This window comes from Pagrus pagrus (assembly GCF_965226575.1).
Source record: "Pagrus pagrus genome assembly, chromosome: 4".
Taxonomy (NCBI): Eukaryota; Metazoa; Chordata; class Actinopteri; order Spariformes; family Sparidae; genus Pagrus; species Pagrus pagrus.
Genome location: NC_140188.1, coordinates 4,016,581 through 4,037,184, shown reverse-complemented (window position 1 = coordinate 4,037,184; position 20,604 = coordinate 4,016,581). Strand labels below are relative to the sequence as shown.

The window sequence follows — 20,604 nt, the reverse complement described above, 5'->3', positions numbered from 1 at the left end:
TCAACCTTTAGCAAGTTAATCACTCAGGCACACCTGCTGTTTTGTCACTTCCGTTGGTAATTGGCGCCATCTTGTGGCCGACGTGAAGAACTGCACTACTGTAACTCGCCTCTGCTACGTCACGTGAACATCTCCCCTCTAATTGGCTGTCCGGCTCGGGTCACATGACCCCCTCCACTCTCACTGTCCCGTCTGAGTCCATATCGGTGTTGGCACAGCGCCGCGAACGAGCTTTTTCTTTGTTTTCTGCGTATTAAACAATGAAACAAGCAACTTAAATGTTGTCGTGCGTGAGGAACAGACGCTGACGCTTCTGTGGGCTGGATGTTAATGAAGCTGGACGCGTGATAGCAGGTGGGTCGACGGTTTGTTGTCGCTGAAAGTGACTTGTTTTTGTTGTTTTGCACTGTCAGCGACTCTTGATCTGCTCAGTAAACAATGGAAGTTAACGGTTAAATCATGTGAATTAAGATGCTGTTAAATAACCTCACAGACTGTAATCTCCTTCACTTCACTGCGGATCAATTTCGTCTCAACCTAATCTGTTTTTTAAGGTCTTTAAATCTTTGCTGCGCTGCAGAGAGGCCCATATTAATTACATTCATATTTTTAGCCTTCTACCAGCTAACTAGCTAAAAAAGCTAACAAAATAGGTGTTGTTCTTTAATGTAAGAGTTGAGTAATCTTCTCTGACTCATCACTTCTACTATTTGAGCCCAAACCCTTGTTGAGTCACTTGTTCCTTTCTGTGGTTCACTCTAATGTAATTTGTGTCTCTGCTCATGTAAACAAGTCGTCTTTGTCCTCTGCCAGCAGTGGTCATTTAAAGTCAGACCTTAAAGATCTGGTGCACTTGAAGAGGTTTTCATGTTTACTTTATATGTAGAGGCAGTGGAGATCATCATACCTTCACAATGTCTCACAAGTGGTGCTGAGTCTGTGTGGACCCTCCTACAGTTTGATCAACCTGTAGTTTCAATGTCAGATATGAAACGTGTCAGATTAAAAATGTCTCTGTTCCTTATTTCAGGCTCAGTTTCTGCATCACCCTGCATTGTTTGATTTCCAGTGTCCCATAGTATCTTAAATCTGATCTGTTTTGTCTGAGAGTTCATGTAAATCAACATTTGTTTTGTTTTTTTTATGTCTTTCCTCTTGTTACCCGATGATCTGTTCAGCAGCTCTAGATAAACAAACATAAGGGGGAGGAGGACAGACTGGCTCAGCAGGAAATGTTTTGCCAGTTCCAATGAAATCTAGTTTCTTAAAACAATGTTGAACTGTTGTTTCCTTCCTGACTTAAAACTTTCTAATGTGTGATCCCAAACCAATACTCTTTAATTGACCGGTCCAGTGTGTTGCCATGTTGCTGGTCCAGCAGCTGTAATGAGTCACATGTTTCTCAGAGGACACACAGACCCCGCGAGCTCAGATGCAGTCACACTGCTGCTGTCAGCATTCAGACTTCCATACTTCCTCTATTTTAGATAAGACCTCATAAATCACGAGACCTCAGAGTCCAGCAAATGTCACGTGTTTTTATTTCAAACATTCTGTATTTGACTCACAATATCCACGAGGATTCAAGACCGAATTCCTTATATCTGTGTTTTGATGTAGGGTGTAGCTGGTGGCTGTGAGCTCGGCCGACCTGCATGCAGCTTGTCAGCAGCTGGAGCTGTGTGTGTGTCTTTGTGCAGGTTATTCTCTGTCTGGTTTTGAAAACAGATAGAAGCTTCTCTTTGTAAAGTCTGTAAAGGTTCAGCAGAGGTGTGTGTGTGTAGAGGAAAGACAATGGTGTTTGAGATGTGTTGTTTCATAGCTGCGTAGCTGCTTTAAGTTAAATTAAATAGGGCCCAGCCCTGTATAGATGATCGATGATGGGATGTATCATTGTGTGTTTTGTTCCTGTTTTTGGTCTCAGAGCTGCAGAGCATCATCGGACCAGAGCTGACACTACCGAGCATCAAACCAGATGTCATTTAGTCTTTGACAATGAAGATGGACATCCCTTACAACCAGGTAACGTACTTTCAGGTGTTTTCATCACAGATAATTCACCTTTGTTAGTTTTGACTAATTTCCACTTTTGGTTTTCATTATTTGTTTAAATTAATTCTCATTAACTGGATAAAGCTCCTCTGACGTGAAGACTTACTTTTGTTCATTTTTGACTCTCAGAAAAACGAATATAAATTTGTGTACTGGATTGTAATTTTGACATTTTGTGCTCTGAAGGGTGATTGATGACATTATTTAAAAAATATAGATCAATAAATGCAGAACTAATGATTTGTTACGTATTTTAAGACTCCGTGTTACGGGTAAATGCTTCCTGTTTTTCATGAATATTGTTTGAAGTGTGTTTCAGTGAGACTCTGACTCAGCACAGAGGAGTTTCCCCATATGATGATGAGTTGTCACATTGTCAGCTCTGAATCAAATCCCCATTTCATCAATTATTATACTCACTAGAGCTGAAACTATCAACCATTTTAATTGTTGTAATCGATGTGGTGTTTTGTCTCTAAAATGTCACAAATGGTGAAAAGTGTTGATCCGTGTGTTTCAAAGCCCGAGCTGACGTCCTCAAATGTCTTCTTTTGTCCACAACCAAAGATATTGAGTTTAGTGTCATAGAGGAGGGAAAAAAACAAGAAACGTTTTTTATATTTATGAAGCTGGAACCAGATAATTTTGACCTTTTTTCTTAAGATTGAATATTCAATACTTGATAACTAATCGATTAATAGTTGCAGCTTTAACAGTCTCTTATTTTAAAAAACAAATTAAACATCGGCCGTAACTGTTTCACAACTGGTCACTGAGTTACTGTAATGTCGTGGACACATACAGTAAGAGACTCTGCAAACAGGGGAAGTGAGGAAATCACAAAAATACCCCGACCTCAATCAGGAAACATGAACAAATTAGTTTCACACATTTTACTCACATAAAAAATAAACTGTGGTGAAAATCACACTGTTGAACCTTTATGAGGAGTTATGGACCAGAACTTCTTCTCTTCTATTAAAGGTTCAGTTCAACCAAATCACCAAAAACACAGTTGAGATGTAAAAGTCTGTGAAATGAATTGTTAGATTAAAATCCTCAAAATAATTCTGTGAATAAATATTGACTGGTCATTGTGTTCATGTTTTGTTCTGATGCCTGTAGCTGGTGGACGTGGAGAGGAGGAGGCAGGAATCCAACAGGAAGGCACAGATGGTACGTTACAGAAACAGACTCAAATCAAGTCCTGTGTGTTTACATAAAGCCAAGATTAATATGTTTTACTCTGTTGTTCACCTGCCGCATCCTCTTCCAGTATTCCCGGTCTGTGATAGCTCTGGCCTCTGTAGCGACTGTGCTGCTGGCTGCCATGGCCCTCTACAACCTCCTGACACCGAGGGTTTCCTCCTCCCATCCTTCCCCGAGCAGCAGCCTCCCTCTGCCCCGGGCCGAGTCCTGCACAGACCCCTGCAAGTAAGCAAACATCTGCACACACGGACGACTGCTGTAATAGCTGATGTCATATAATAAATCTACAATAAGCAAATATCAAGCAGTATATCAACCCGGTCGATTCATCCATCAAGCTGTACTCCATCGGCAGAACCAGCGGTACAGATATGAATAAGTATGATTTCTTCTCCTTCCCCTGTCAGGATCGTCCTGGTGGAGAGCATCCCTGAAGGCCTGGAGTTTAATTCCAGCACCACCCACCCCTCCATCTTCCAGGCGTGGCTCAATCTGATGGCCGAGGCTCGCAGCAGTGTCGACATCGCCTCCTTCTATTGGACGCTCACTAACACGGACACTGGAACGTACGAGCCGACAGCTGAACAGGTCAGAGTTGTCAGGCTCATTATTGTTTTTCAGCTATTAAATCAAATGTTATGTTTCTTTTTAATTGCCGCTGTGTGAATAAAAGTTAAAATAATTGTCTTGCTGTGTGCACAGGGTGAGACCATTCTGAAGACGCTCGCTGAGCTTTCAGGGAAGTTGTCTGTTCGTATCGCAGTGAGCACACCGCAGGGGAGTAAACCACAAGACGACCTCAGACTGCTCAACGACTCAGGTGACTGTCTCTGACTTTATACCAGCGAGTGTCAGAGTTATGATCAGCTGTCTGATGTTTGGGTTGACTGTGACTTTTTATTAAGCCTGAGCCTGATATGTTGTGCATTTACAGAGACTAATGTCTGCTGTCCGTGTTTCAGGAGCTGACATCAGGACCGTTAACATGAGGAAGCTGACCTCAGGCGTCCTTCACACAAAGTTCTGGGTTGTAGACAAGAAACACATTTACATTGGCAGTGCCAACATGGACTGGAGGTCCCTCACACAGGTACACAGACACACACTCACAGGTTATCAGTCAGGACCAAGTGTCACCAAAGTAAAGTTATATCAATGTTTTTGTGTCTTTTTGTGGACAGCGTCAGTGTTTTACACGCTAATCTTGGGAGGAGGAGGTAATCTTTAATATCAGTGTTCCAGTGTGATAAAGGATCCCAGCTGACATCTACTAAACTGAATGAAATGATCATTTATCTTGTCTGATCCAAGCACAATTTTTTTTCTTTTACTTTGAAGAGGAAGTTCTTGTGTTGGCTTAAACTTTCAGTCACATGCCACGCTGGACGAATTCCTTAACTTCACTTTAATACTGTGATGATCATCAGTATCTCAAGCCACATCTCAGTTTTAGCTTTCCTAATAAGATATTTAGTCACATTTTAGTAAGTTGTTAAAGGCTTTTAATGATACAAACATCAACATTTTCAAATGGAGAATTTAAAAAAGGAACTACTGCCCAGTCAAAGGGGATTAGTTACTAAGTTGTGTAGTAATAGTGAGAAAGCAACCTTGTAAAGTAGTTTCTGTTGCTTCTGTTTCTCTTCCAGTAATTGCCACAGTTTTAAAATCTAGTAGCTGTAAACATCTGTGATCAGAAGAAGCTAATATCCTGCTGTTGGTCTGTAGGTGAAGGAGCTGGGCGCGGTGGTCTACAACTGCAGCTGCCTGGCTACAGACCTGGGTAAGATCTTTGAGGCCTACTGGTACCTGGGGGACAGTCAGTCGATCCCGTCACCTTGGCCCGCCAGCTTCTCCACCGCCTACAACAAGGACACGCCCCTCCAGCTGCCACTCAACAACACGCCGTCTAACGTCTACCTGTCGGTGAGAAACCTGCAGATGGATCTTTCATTTGTTTTATATCTTTAGATTAGATTAACTAAGCATGTGTGAGTGCACCATTATCTCTGAACTAACGATCTGTTAAGGCTCCCGTATCATAAAAAACGTTGCTTAAAATTAACAAATTATTGATTCAGTCTGTTCTCTCCTCTTCTGTCCTCGCCTCCTCACTCTGTCAGAGTTCTCCTCCGTCCTTCTGTGCAGCCGGCAGGACTTCGGACCTTCAGTCCATCCTCAGTGTGATGGACGATGCCCAGAGCTTCATCTACATCGCTGTCATGAACTACCTGCCCACCATGGAGTTTTCACACCCTAAAAGGTGAAGAGACTCCCACTGAGAGGAGTCAGAGTTTGGTTTTATATTCAGTGAAGTGTTTCGAAACTGCTGCAGGTAATGTAGGTTAGATTTCTACCCAGCATGGTTCTGTAGCTGGTTTTGGTGGTCTACCACTTGATGATGTATAAAGAGGAAGCAGTACATTTTATTTATGTAGCACTTTTCATGGTACTCAAAGACACTTTACATAAGATAAAACACTAAAAATGTAAACAAAACAAACCATTCTGATAATAGCAGCATTTACGGACCGCTCCAGTTGTGCCAAGTACAGCGTCAAAGAGTCGCTAGATGGGCTGTAGCCTCTGCATTGTCAGTTTCATTTCCTTTGATTAGTTTCATATGAACCCAAAGGAAACTGAATGAACTTGTGTGAAGCATTTTCTTTTAGAAGAGCACCGTGCCTCTGACTCCCAGCAGCTTTGTGCTATGGAGATTTTTATCTGTGGTAAATATGGTACATGTGTGAAGGAGCTTTAACACCTACACAGAAAGTGTTAACCTAAAGGGACTATTTCAAATTCTTCTGTTACATTTTAATCATTTTAAACTGCATTTAATAATTAAATTCATAAAGCTTCGGTTAGCGTGTTGCATGAAAATATCAAGTAGCTGCAGCAGTGTTTTATTTGAGGATGATAAACATTGACTAGAATTGTGCGACAGCTTCTTTTCTGGGTTAATCATGAGTCTCATGTATTCATTCTGTGCATGTGGCGCCCTCTGCAGGTACTGGGCAGACATCGACACCCAGCTGAGGCGAGTGAGCTACGAGAAGCGGGTCAAAGTGCGCCTGCTGATCAGCTGCTGGGCGAGCACCCAACCCATCATGTTCCCCTTCCTGAAGTCCCTTGCTTCAGTCTATGACCCCAAGAGTAAACTGGACATCCAGGTGGTGAGTAGCTCTTCTGTGCTTCTTTATCAACCAAACACCTGATTAAAGATTGAAAACAATAACCTGCTGATCTGTTTTATTCCCTGATCCAGAGGCTGTTTGTGGTGCCTGCCAACCCAAAGCAGAAGGAGATTCCTTTTGCCAGAGTCAACCACAACAAGTACATGGTGACTGACAAGATCGCCTACATAGGTAAGGCTGCACACACACACACACACACACACACACACACACACACACACACACTGCATGGTTCTTGTTAAAAACATTATATTTTGAGCAGCTGTTTCAATGCATCCAGCTGTGATACACACACAGTTCATTCACTGATGCACCTGACTGAATATAAACAAGGCCTGGTGTCACAGGTATTTGTCAGTCAAGCCTAAATGATTAATTTATTTAATTATTATCAATTATTTATTGATTTATTGAAAATAATAACAACATCTGATTGTACACCCCGAACACAAATCACCTGTGCAATCAGTCCAGTATGTCAGAAACGGGATAAAAGCTTGAATATATAATCTGTTATTTTCTGTCTCCAGGTACGTCTAACTGGTCGGGTGACTACTTTGTGAGCACCGCCGGCTCCGCATTGGTTGTCAACCAGACTGCCTCACGGTCCGTGGAGCCCACCGTCCAATCACAGCTGCAGGCTGTGTTCGAGAGGGACTGGAACTCTGACTACAGCACTCCTCTCACCCAGCACTCCGACCTCAAACACTTGTGTTAGTCTCAATATTACAAACACCATATCAGTCGACATCAATGTACGACAGGGGGACACTTCTGTTCAACGCAAACTGCAGTGCCATATTTGCACATTATCATTTAAGTATTCAAACTGTTTGCATTTTGTAATAATCAGCTGAGACACTTGTTCACACTGTGAACATGATAAATCAGCCACAGACGAGCTCTCAGAGGAGCAGAGTTTCTCTTGTGGTTAACGCCTCATTCACACCAGTAATGCTACTTTTTCTATTCATGGACAGCGTGGTTAGACTGCAAACCACAGGGTGTGTCGAAAAAACCGTAGCAGCCTTGCAGCAAAAGGCTGAAACAGAATCAACTTTTACAGTGACGCCACGCTGCAGTGGCCAATCACATCAGCCTGAAATCAAACCGGGTGGTACGACAGTATTGTTCAAAACGTCCACACTAAATTTATAAAATGACACTATAGCCTATTTCTCTGGTATTTATAATGGAGTTTTTCAAGTTTATTACATGTGCTGGTTAACCCAGTATATGCAGTGTCGGGGCCAAAAAAAGACACGCAGACAATCATACAGAGTGCAGGGGAGGAGAAATACTCAACAAACTTGTTGCACATGTAGAAAGAGGAGGAGTTCGTAGACCAAACGATGATACTCTCCCCCACACTTCTGCACAAGTTTGCACTAATCACAGCAACGCCGCGTTTGGTCTGAATGAGGCCGCGGGTCGAAAGGGAGATTGTATTATCGACTTGTGGTCAAACCAGAAAACTGCCCAGTACTGACAGTCCTTATCACGGTCAAGGGTTCTTGATTTTTTGTGTTTTTAACAACTCGGCATCTCTTTGCTGTTTCTATCAACCTGGACAGTGATTCAAACTTCATGTGAAAGTAATAATCCAGATAACCACATGTGAGCAGTGAGAATGTTCTGCGACGTGTTACCAGCATTGACAAACCAGAACAGACATGTGTGATTAACTTAAATGAATTGAATCATGTGGTTTCTGTCATGCAGTGTCAGTACCAGCAGGGGGCGCTGTGTTAGCTTCCAGGCAGGTCATGTTTCCAACAGACTCACCCATGTTACATTGATCGCTCTCTACTTTTTTAAAGATCAATCTCAGACACAACTTCAGCCTCAGGGGGAGATGTTTTCCTCCCGCTCATCTCAGGGAGTAAAGTGTGTTTTCTTAATCGATCGTTTTTAGTTTGCTGGAATCTGGAGTAATTAGTGCTGAAGCTGGTGTGCTGTGCCTGAACTGTACATAGATGTTTTTAAATTCCACTCTCAGTCTGCACGACTGTTTTTAAAATCAATTCTTTTAATGCTAAAGTCAGCCGTGTGTACAGGGGATTGAATGTTTGCAGCAGCCGCAGTAACGATGATGAACTCATTAATTTCCACTGTGTGGAGTGATTGAACCTACCAATTAGGGAAGAGGTGGTTGTTATGGCAACTGTCCAAAGAAGCGTGTTTGCTAGTAGCAGCATGCAGTTATTGTGTACATGTCATTATCTGCTTCCTCTTTATAAATTACTCTCAATAAATGTCTTTGAATCAAACCTGTTCCTCATGTGTCGTCTGATCCACACATATATACGTATATTCAGGTACGTTAAAATGTCTGTTCAGAGCTGCTGTTTAAATGACACAACTGACTGTCTGTCACTCTTTCACCAGTTTCACTAAATATTCTCTTCCTTTGGTAAATACACTCGGTTCATTCTGATTCTGGAAAAACTTAAGTATTTGTAGACCTGAAGGTGTGACGGTGCTCCGCAGGGCAGCAGACCTTCAGTAAAAATGTATTGACCTGTTAACTGCACAGCAACCAACCAGATTAATCTGACTGCAGAGTTAACAGTGACTTGTGTTCCTGTGCAGCAGGTTCACTGTAGGACATCCTTGAAGGTTGCTTGACTGTTTTTAGCCATTATATCTACTGAAGTCATGGGTGGGTGCTCAAGGTGAAAGCGTGGACTGAGGTTAGTAATTATACTTGAAGAAAGGGGACAATCCTCACAGCATGATTATGTACTGAGACTTACTAAAGCTGTTCTGTGCAGACTGACTGGGCCGGCTCAAACTGGGAGACGGCAGCTCAGTCTTTGATTCCCTTTAATCCTGGACAAGTGTGAAGACTGGAGGCATGGAGGGGTCACTGACCAGCCCCTGAACCTGAGACCTGAGACAAAACTCAGTTAAACATCTTGATCTCGTTTTTTCTCCTGATTCTGATCAGAGTCCAAATCCAATCTAATATTTTGCAGAAACATTTCATTAACAGTCACATTAAATCAGTTTGGCAGCAGAATAACTGAGTCTGCATCTAAAGCTTTACTTGACAGGCAGAAGCTCTCCATCTCCAGTGGACTTGATACTAAAGTTTAGCTGCAGTTTTCGAGCCAGAAGCAGAATTTAAACAGTTCTGCTTCTTGCTCCTGAAGGGGTTTTTCCATGTCTCATCATCCATCCATGAGCAGATGCATTCTGGGGATCTGGGCGGCTCTGAGTTTGGGGGAATTTACTTTTGACTCCTTCATGTTGCTCCTTCAGCTGCTGCTCCAGGACCTGAAGTTTGTCTGACGTTGAGTCAAGAATCTGAGGCCAACAGATGAAAACTAAACTGTATAATATTCAGAGTAGAAACACTGAAGTAAAGTACAGTTTTATCAGAAGGCTACAACTATCTAAATGTTCCCTCTGGATAGAACAGTTCCCTTTCATTCAACACCCTCCATAAGTGACATGTGCAGTGTATATTACAAAAACCCGAGCAGCTGTGCAGTCCTCTGACCACCTGCTGTGAGCTGTCTCTGCTGTGGCTGTATCAGTACAATAGAGCCATTGGGCTCCTCTGTCTCCATACATTCATATAAGCCTCCATCTGCGCACAGCTGCGGAGGAGGAGCGTTAAGGGCGCGGGGACCGGTCAGCAGGGCGGACGTGGCGGCACGCAGCCAGCCTGCTGCATGTCACTGCTGGAGGGGAGAGGTTGTTGCACTTTAAAGTGGAGATTGTGTTGATAAGATGCGGGTTTGAATCATGGACGAGCTACATTGTTTTTTGGCGTCGTCCCGCGCGGAGATGCTGCCTGTTCGGTGCGTAAAGACGCTGTGACTTTCTGGGTGAGGCTGCAAAGTTTCCAGGCAGGGATCCAAACTGGGGCGGCTGCTTCAGAGGAATGAAGGTAAGAGGATTTGGGAGCACATTTCATCCAAAGCTGATTAAAATGTTCTTTTTATCCAATAAGAATATTGTTTTTAAAAGAGTTTGCGTCTTTCTCGAACTCCTCCTCAGCTTGTTGATTGTGGTTTGACGCACCAACAAGTCCAGTCACTCCAGGACGAGTGACTTACAGTCGACCTTGACTAAAGACGAGTCTTACAGGCTGTTGTGAGACTGCATGTGGTTAATAGATGACGGTGTGTGGCGCACATGTTGCATCATGTTGTTGGTAATCAAAGTTTTACAGTTTGATCTTTATTAATGAAGCCTGCACGTGTCCCACTCTGTCCTCCTGCTGTTAGTATGACGACAAAATACAAAGCTCTGTGTCACGACTGTGTTTGTGTGGTTGTTGTTGACTTGTTGTTGGTCAGACTGTCTCTCAGACTGCTGTGTGTGCAGTTTCAGCGCCTCCGGCCGGATTAAAGGCCGGCTGATGTCCTCAGTGTCGCCGCCGCTCAGCTCAGTGTCCCCGGGCAGCTGAAGGTACATCATGTCCATCCACAGCCAGCAGCTGCTTATAAATAACTGTAACCTGCTCACACCACTCACACACACATGCTCCTGTCTGACTTTGTTTCACATTTAACAACTCTGTACTATAATAATAATAATAATAATAATAATAATAACTTTATTATATAGCACCTTTAAAATCTTAAGAGAAACTTAAAATATTAAGTCTTATTACAATCAGTTGTAATCTTAGTTACATGTTTTCATTAAAGCACAATAATTCATTGGTGACACTTAATAATAGAGAATAAATCATAAACTTAAGTAATGCTTAATTAATGCATGACTCCTGATGATTTACTGCATGAATTAATGCAGCACCATTTATTCATGTTGCTCATCGCTAACAAATGGTCGGTTAATTATTGAAAATAACTCACTTCAACACAAAGCAACAACAAAAAGTCCTGATGAGTGAAGACAGAGAAGAGTTGGATCATCAATTAATGTGACAAAAGAGGCAAATTAAAAAACCATTACGCAAACTAAATATAATGAACTGTGACTTTATGTGTCAGTTTAAGTGTCAGTGTCACATTTAATTCACAGTTACGTCATAAATGTATCGATAAGCAGCCGAATCAGCTGGATTACATAAAAGGTTAATCGGGTGTGAACTAATCACATGAAGTCAAAGTAACGTCATTATTTGTGAGCAACAGGAATCAATTAATCATCAAGAGTTCTGCATTAGTTAAGTATTGTAAGCATTGATTTTATTAAGATTAATTATCTTGTAGGAGTGAATGATATAAACTTCTCCATACTTTTCTTAACTGTTTCTCTGAAGAAGGAAAAAAAAAGGGATTTTAGTCTATAAAATAATTACTACACTATTGTGGTGAAGCCTTTCAACTAAAGGTAACGACTCAAATTGTTTTTATTCGCTGTCACGTGTTATCTTTTTTCTTGTGCAACCAATCGATCACAAGATGTCTTTCATTCCCTTTTGTGTAAGTCGTTACAACATCCAGATTTAGTAACAGGTCCACAGAGCGCTTTAAATAGACCCCAGACCTCGACATGAAACAGACTTTGATTCTGTCACATTTTAGCTCTAAATGACATTTAAAATACAACCAATGGGAAGAGAGAGCCAGCCATCACTTCCTGTTTTAACTTGTTGGGTTACCTTGCGACTTGTTATTTTTGCGCTGGCTTTTATTCCACTGGGAGGTTGTTTGGTCGTGTTGCAGTAGCAGATTTCTAACACTTGTGTGCAGTGTTGGTGCAGGTTTGAACTGACGGTCACACTGTTCAAACTCTCGTCTTGTCTCAATTCACAGAGTCTCTCAAGGTTCAAGTGGAAATGAGAGTCTGGAAGAATCAGGCTGGAAATTTGAGGTCAGTTAAATCAAAAAGTTTAAACATTTCACCAGAAGAGAAAGAAAAGAAATCATCATCACAGTCTGGAAGGTGTCTCATTACAGTGCTCCTAAACGAGCCCAGCTTGTATCTCCGTGCAGTCACTTGATGACTAAATCCTGGGGTTTTTTTTATGAGGCTTCTTTTTTTGATGAATCTCAGTCCAGATTTTTGTGGAAATAAAAGATCCAGCTGTGGTCCACTGGATCCGGCTGTTTATGGGTGTGTCTGCATGAGAGGATCAAACACACCCAGTCTCTGCTGACTGCAGACCAGGCTGAGACGTGCTGTTTGATGGATACACCCCTGCTGACCGAGAGCGAGCCGTCTGCTGTGTTAAAACAAATACACAGAATATTTTATAAGACGTTTCATCCCATCTCCACTTATCACACTCGTCCGTCTGTCTTCTCACTCGTGTCCTCAGAGATTTCAGCATTTTTCAGCATGAGGAGCGGCCAGAACTAACAGAAATAGTCAGCTGCCGTTTGCTGCTCCTCACACATGTAGCTAAACCTGGACACACACACACACACGTCCTCTGAGGTATCTCCAACATGTCACTCCCCAGTGTGTAAACTATTTGGTGTTCTCGGGGGTCGTGGAACGCAGCTCAGCCCAACCCTGGAGGTTATTTCTGTCTCCCTGTTAATCATCCAAAACCATCCAGCCCCCACCCGTCCTGTGACCCACAAAGTGTGTGTGTGTGTGTGTGTGTGTGTGTGTGTGTGTGTGTGTGTGTGTGTGTGTGTGTGTAGTTAAGGAGTCCCCTCCCTAATCCCAGAAGTCACTTAACGGGAGTATCTGGAGAATCCCGAGTATCCAACAGGAGTGGAGTATCTGCAGGCTGGTTAAAAAAAAGTCCAGGGCCATTTTTTAGTCAAAGTCCATCCCTGATAGGATATAATTATTAGACAATAACATGACAGATTACTATGAGAAACATGATAATAAAGAATAGTAATACTTCTAAGGAGAATAATAATAACTCACAGTCTGATTCGACCTGATTCCTCACATCAAAATGTTTTCTGTGTGTAATCAAGTGACTCTGAGGAGACATGGAGTTGATTTGCTCAGTGATGAAAAATAGAGAGAAAAATGATGAAATAGTTTCAAAAACACAGTAAGTAGAGCTGCAATCAGCGAACAGGCAGCTTATTGAAATATCTTCAACACAAAGCATCAACAAACAGTCGAGACGAGCGACGACAGAAAAGAGTCGGATAATCAATCAACGTCACAAAAGAGGCAAAGTGCAAAATAAAGGAGCGTTAAATAAACTGACAAACGAAGTGAAGGAGTCCAAACGTAACAAAGCAGGTAAATTCACACTGACGGCTTCAGGTGGTGTTTGTTAATATCTCTGTTTTTCTTTATTATAGAAAATAACAAAATATGACTTCCAACACTGAAAATTATTATTCAGATCCAGAACAAATTACAGCCAAAGTACAAAACCAGATATGACAAAAACTATGGGGGTGGAACAAAATATCATTTAGCACTATAATATACAGACTATAGCGCCTGTGAGGAAATCTGCAAGTCAGTTAACGAGCAGGATGGAGTCTGCGTGTAGACGAGCTGCACTTTAATTACCATGGTGTCTTCTCAGTAGACAGATGTGGTGACGAGGGTGCGAACAGCAAACAGTGGAGTCGTCCCTCAACATGGCTGGTTCTGATCGGACCTGCCTGATGGGGCCCCACTACATATTTATGATGGATGGATGATGAATGTTGTGTCGTATGTCGAGTTAAGATTTTATAACGTCTACAACAACGCAATGGCCAGAACAAATGTTGGCAATAAAAGACTTTTCCTGTTCAGGATCATGTTTTCGTTTAAAATACCTGGTTCTGTCGCCACAGAGACGGCTGGAAAATGTCCCGAGTATCATAAAAAATATCTGGTGGTTTCATGCTTACAAATGTTAAAACAGATGAGCAGTGCTCTCTTGTTAAAAGTATTCAGTAGTAAAGTCGGCTCATATAGACATGTCATCTGCACGTATTGTAAAAATGTTGATATGATACATGAACATACAGATTTTAACATTTCCGCGTTTGCAGAAACAAACGATGCCGACATTTTATTCTGGCGACTTGCTGAATAAGACAATAACAGTATTTGGGTTGCCAGGTCGCCAAATCCCTTTTGACGGCTCATTATAAACTGACATATCTGTGACACTTTATTAATAGCTTAAGAGCAGGTTAATTAGAGAGTAAGCAAGTCCTTAATTAAGGGCCACAAGTTTCTCACTTAATGAGTCATCAGGCCTGCAGTTATAAATTGTAAATTATTAATACGGGTTCTTCCGCCGTAACACTCATTAGTTTACAGTAATGAAAAAATGTTTTAACAATTCAAAGGAACGCAAAAAAAACTATCATACTAATCCTACTAATAATTAAGTGATTATACTATTAAATTACATAAAGCTGTCCCATGACAAGATGAGCTGTGGTTCATCCATTGTGTTCAAACTGTCTGCTGGAGCTTCTTCCTGCATGAAAAGAGACAAAGCAAATGAATGTAGACGAGCGTACACCAGCCAAATGTGTTTTCAGGTTGCCAGGTTGGTTTCTGTCTTGTTACTAGTCTGTAAAACATTTAAAACATATTCAAATCATAAAGATTTAAGGTAGTTACTTATCTTACAAACCCCTGATAAACCCTGCCTGGTTAGAGAAATGACTGTGACCTTGTGCCTGTTTTAAAACAAAACTCTTGTGTGGTCTGTAGATGTGACCGGACCTGCTGCCAACACTGACACTGAATGAACTGCAGGCGGAGAGAGAAGAGAGCAGCGAGAGCAGGCAAGTGGCTCAACGATGTCTCTCATACTGCATTATATGTGACCTTAGGTCTATCAGACACTGTCTGTCCTTGTGACGGTGAGTGTGAATGCTGTCTGTCTGTCTGTGTAAAGTACTGTACTCAGACTGGCAGCATGAAACGTCTCTCTACCTTCAGGAAGTCACAGTGTGTTTAGTGCTGATTTAAGCTGAAGGACTCTCCCTCTGTCTCTCCTCCAGGCGTGATCAGTATCAGCAGCACAGAAGAACTGCAGCATCACATCCAGCTGGATTTATCTGCAGACTGGATGAAGATACAGCAGATTTGTTTTCATGTATAAGCTGGATGATACCTTTAGACAAAACCATGACCAATGTACTCAAAAGTGTCATTGTAGAAATGTCGGACGTGCAGAGAACAACGTTATAAAACAATTCAAATAAAAGCCTTAATCATCTGGTGGCCTCCCTTTTTTCACTCCCCGATCATTTCCATCCTCTCCCGAGTGATTCGATTCATTCGATTGGCCTTCGATTCGATGGATCTGAAGTGCCGACGCCAACCTGTTACACAAGGTGTGACTCATTCAAGGTTTTCCGCTCATACTAGATAGTTTTTTTTTGTATGAGCACCAAAGAGGATTGGCAAAAAAAAAGTTGCTTTCCATGATGTCCCCGCTAACACGCCTCTTCATAAAGTCTGCCACTAATCCCACATGGTGATGCTGGTGTTGCCAGCTAGTAAAAACCATCTACTTGTTGAAGCAAAAAATAAATATTTGCAGTAAAAGTTATTTAAATGTGTTACGAGGAACTTTTACCTGGTTATGAAAACTACATAAGCAAACGAGACCATCAGCGAGAATCTGTTATTAGTTATTCTTAATGCTCGTCACCAGGACAGATTCTGACTTTTCCGGGTTGGATAAGTCAGACAATTAAGTATATTTTTAAGGTGGAGTGCTGAGGATGAATCACATCACACACATCACATCCTCACAGCCCAAGGACAGAAACTACTCTGGTCTGGTGGTTCACAGAAACAAAGTTAACTTTGTCTCACCATCATCATCGTTTGTCCACAGAGGCCAGCAGATCATTAAAAGCTCCTTTTAGTAGCTCGAAGTATCAAAAGTAAACTGAGGACAGTCAGTTAGTTCCAGTAAACATTGCACCTCCAGTTTGGGAGATTTTCCTGCTATCAGATCACTTGAAGAAGAAAAGAGAGGAGGTAAGAAATAAAGCAACAAGAGAAGGATAGAAGGAGGAAACTGAGGAAAACACGAAACACCGAAGCCTCTGTGAGGTTGAACTGTCAGTCACAGCTGTGGTGCCAACTGGCTTAAGGTTAGCATCAGCATGTTAGCATGCTCACAGTGACAACGCTAACATGCTCATGTTTACCATTTTAACCATCTTAGTTTAGCATGTTAGCATGCTATCATTTGTTAAATAGCTGAAGCTGAAGCTGACGTGAAAGTCACGTGACGTCTTGACGTGAACATGGATCATCACAGCTGACTGAGTCGTGGTTTTGGGTTTTTGGTTTAGTTTTGTGTCATGTTGTGTTACTTCCTGTCTTGTTTTCCCTCCCTTGTGATTGTCCTGATTAGATTCACCTGTCCCTGATCAGCCTCCTGTGTATTTCAGTCCTCTCTTTGTCAGTTAGTCTGTTTATCCCTGGTGTCTCTGTTTCTCCTCGTGTTTTCTGCCCTTTTGTTTCTGGATTCCTGCCTGTGTTCCCCTGAGCCTCTGGTTTGTACTTCTTTTCTGGTTTTTGTATTTCTCTTTGGTTCCTTTTGGATTCGCCTGTTGCTGTTTGTTTTTAGCCTGCCTGCCTTCGTGTGTCTTGCGTTTGGGTCCTCATCATTTTGCAAACTGTAACAAACATGTAATGGTAATCCATCCTGTAGCTGAGATGTTTCAGTCCGCGCCAAAGTGATGGACCGACCAGCAGACTGACATTGCTTTCCCTAGATGCCGCGAGTATGGCTGGTAAGATTAGGAAAGAAAGAAGCAGTGAAACAAGAGAAGAAAAGAAAAAAGACAATAAAGTTGTTTAATAGAAATTAGCTTTAGAAATGGGTTTGTCCATTTACCAAATAATTCAGTCAAATTCATCAAAACTTGAACTATTTACTTCCCACTGTATAGTTCAGCAGACTGGTCAAAGGTATTACTGTGGGGCAAGTTTTGATTTTGCACACAGGTGGAGGGTGGATGTCCTCCAACACAGGGAAACTACTTTGGTTTCAGAAGTCCCAGAAGTGTCTCCGTGTCATTGCCCCAAAAACCACCATGAGATGTGTCCAGAAAACAACAGCAAACAGTCTGGTTTGCGTTCCTGCTCCCCTTCGAGTGGCCTTTCCGACGGCATAAAGTTGACGACTCGCGGCTCAAAACGAATTATTCATCCGTCTGAGCGGTGGGAAAGTAGAGGAGTGCTGCCGACAACATTTTTTATCTTGAAGGTCTGAGCTGTGAGTGGGCATCGAGAGAAGAAAACCTGTGTGATCCTTCTGAGTCACTTTCTGTTAAACCCACAGGATTCTCAGGGCTTTAGCTGTGTGTCAAGTGTTTGTGTGTGTGTGTGTGTGTGTGTGAGTCTGCGTGTGTGAGTGTGTGTGTGTGTGGCTCCATCCTCGATGACTCAGCTCTCAACTACTCTGCACTTTGTAGGGATTAACTGAGGCATGTGGCAGACAAACACAGTTTCTAATGAGCACAGAAACTACATTTATCACCCTGAGACCGGATGAAGCCTCACACCAGAAATCACAAATACATATTTTTTTAAATTAAACTTAAAATGGCCAGGGCTAAAAATAAATTCAGATTTTGGAGCTTTTGAAGGGAAGGCATTTAAATATTGGATATGTTGCAAATTCATATTATTTATATTTCTTATGCTGAAACTTAACGTTTCTTTCGGTCCCATTTTATTTGTAACAACTCTGTGCTTATGGTCTGGTTAGATTTAGGCACAAAAACAGCTTGGTCAGGGCTGGGAGAACCATGTTTTAGATTACCTGGTTCTCTCGCCACCAACATGGCTGGAAAACGTCTTGACGCAGTGGTTTCATGGTTACAAATGGTGAAACGCCATCTTGAACAGTGGTCTCTGGCTCGGCAGCCGTCTCGCCGAGCTGTAACGCCACCGTACCTTTAAATCTGAGAATATCCTTCCAAGACAAGTGAGCACATCAGTCATTCCAGCAAAATGCTCGAGAATTATGAGTCTTATCCACCGGGAGCAAAGAAGAAAGTAGTATAACACGTTTATAGGTCCACAAAATCCTCAGTGGGAGGACGTTTTTAACAGTATGAAGGACGCAGACATAAACATCAGGGCAGAGAAAGGCATTAATTTGGCGTTTTATTTGTGTAACTGACAGGATACCACTCAGACTAATGGCTACACAACCACAACTACATGTGTGGGCTACACAAATAACTTGGTTCAGGTAAGGACAGTATTGTTGTCATAGTTTAAAAAGTTAATACAACATAATTGCTGGTCGACCGGACTCTCACTTGAGTTAGATTCATTTCGTAGCCATTAAAACCCCACTCTGTGCCTCCTGTGACGCAGAATCACCTGCAGGATATGTAAACTGCTCTGTGTTTAATAAAATACATTACAACTGTATAACATTTAAATGAATGTGATCATACATGGAACAAATGACTCTCTGGACCTCCTGATCTTATGATGCAGCATCAACATGAAATACCCTCTAACAGGATGAGCCGGGCTGTTCGACAGAGCTGCAGCTGGAGGGATAAAGAAGGCTCAGGCTGAGGGATGGAGGCTGAGGGATGGAGGCTGGAGGATGGAGGCTGGAGGATGGAGGATGGAGGCTGGAGGATGGAGGCTGGAGGATGGAGGATGGAGGCTGGAGGATGGAGGATGGAGGATGGAGACGGAGGTAATGACTTGGCCCAGAAACAGTGTTGCATTAACAGGCTCCTTAGATCAGCAGCCATCACAAACAATCCCATGGCTTCCTGTTTCTCACAAGAATTACATCATCCCCGTTAGTCTCACAGGTCAAATTATCACATGTACTGGAGCTGGAGATGGTTGCCATGGAAGCACACAAAGGTTCAGTAATTTTTTACAGCAAAACAGCAAATCTGGATCATGAGAGTCGTCGTCTTCACTGTGAGTCAACTGCCGTGGTAAATCTGTCTCTGTGACACAGGCAGAAGTGTTAACAGACGAGGTAAAGATTTAAGGTTTTATTCACGTTACGTTTAGTCACTTTCATCGACCTCCTTCCTCACGCTGACTCTCCCAGAAGTAACAGCGACAAGCGACCAAAAGAAACGCGCCGTTACCTTGACTAAAACTGGGATTTTCTGGATTCGACCATTGTTGGAAACATTTTAGATAACTGAAGTACACAACTCAACAAAATAAATAACAAAGTTCTGGTCCTTTTTACACATTTTGATGCAGAAATGTAACGTATTATATATTTAAATTCATTTTCCGATCACTCAGTGATAAACACCCAAACGCAGAAGTTGTGTTGCCCCGTTCGAGGTGTGTTGGCTGTGGTTGTGTCTGACTGGTATCCAGTGTCCAGCCCCTCTAAGCCCAGTAACAAGGCACTGCTGGGCCGCAGCTAAAGCCTCCAGCAGCGCAAACAATGGAGCAGGGCTTTACATGGGGCTGGAGCAAACTGCTGACTGTCCACTAGTGCTAATACACCCCTATTCTGTCCTGTCTCGCTGCTGTCGCCTCTCCCTCACACACACATACATCTATCTCTCACTCTATGGTGGTTTGCAGCGGAAAAAGAAAGTTCAGTGGTCCATATGTTGATATGTACACACACTGATGAGACAGTCCCTCTCTTCTTCTGTCTGTCTGTCTTTCTGTTGATCCCTCCCCTCCTCTCTGTGCTCTCCATCCATCCATCCATCCATCCCTCTCCCTCCCAACCCCGGGACCCCTCCACCCTCTGTCTCTCTTGCTTTCTTTCTATTTGTGATCCACGCTGACAGTGTTAGCTCGGTCTCCCGTGGGCCCAAACAGTCAAAGCGACCCCCAGATCGCCTCAGACACCCACCTGGCTCCCCCAGCTCTGCCGCCCAGCTCTACCAGCCCCACGGCCCGCGTGTGGGCTGCTCCATCGGTGTGTTTCCTCCAGCGACTTCCTGCTGCGGACCATGTGTGAGTGTCTGCGTGGAATATTCAGAGTCACCTGGACGCCTTCCTCCAATGCAGGTCAGGACGAATAAGTCTCTTCCTCTACTACATGGAGCAACACAACCTCCCTAAAGGAAGCACAACATCCTTGTAAAATAACTGTACAACATTTTTAGTGGGTACAAAAAGTGGAAAGCAATCATCACATAATGATGAATTGGATTATTTGACAAAGGCATTTCCATTTTCTCCTGAAATAGTTGAGCTTTGGGAGTTATTTTGGGCAGGATTACCATCAGATTTAAGAAAAACATGCGCGATAGTTTGTTCAGAATTCAATAAATAACCCTTTTCTGTAAAAGCTCAA

General features: G+C 42.5%; 1 protein-coding gene and 1 long non-coding RNA gene across 5 annotated transcripts; both read left to right on the top strand.

Moving 5' to 3' along the window:
- Nucleotides 1–133: 133 nt before the first annotated feature.
- On the top strand, nt 134–8,728 carry pld3 (phospholipase D family member 3). Of its 2 annotated transcripts, none has more exons than XM_084351235.1 (12): nt 134–354; nt 1,925–2,022; nt 3,178–3,228; nt 3,329–3,486; nt 3,669–3,849; nt 3,964–4,081; nt 4,224–4,351; nt 4,990–5,187; nt 5,385–5,524; nt 6,272–6,437; nt 6,530–6,629; nt 6,989–8,728. In XM_084351235.1, the coding sequence occupies exons 2-12, from the start codon at nt 1,996–1,998 to the stop codon at nt 7,174–7,176; spliced, it is 1,455 nt and encodes a 484-aa protein (XP_084207361.1). In that variant the 5' UTR covers nt 134–354; nt 1,925–1,995; the 3' UTR covers nt 7,177–8,728. The 2 variants fall into 2 exon arrangements, with proteins under 2 accessions (XP_084207361.1, XP_084207362.1); XM_084351236.1 differs by lacking the exon at nt 134–354 and adding an exon at nt 1,682–1,770.
- A 1,367-nt stretch (nt 8,729–10,095) lies between these two features.
- Nucleotides 10,096–15,531, top strand: LOC311255567. 3 transcript variants are annotated; one of them, XR_014622386.1, is made up of 5 exons: nt 10,096–10,356; nt 10,797–10,880; nt 12,197–12,254; nt 15,027–15,100; nt 15,339–15,531. It is a non-coding gene; the product is annotated as an uncharacterized lncRNA (long non-coding RNA). The 3 variants fall into 3 exon arrangements; XR_014622387.1 differs by having other exon boundaries at nt 15,320–15,531; XR_014622388.1 differs by having other exon boundaries at nt 10,781–10,880; nt 15,320–15,531.
- Nucleotides 15,532–20,604: the final 5,073 nt, after the last annotated feature.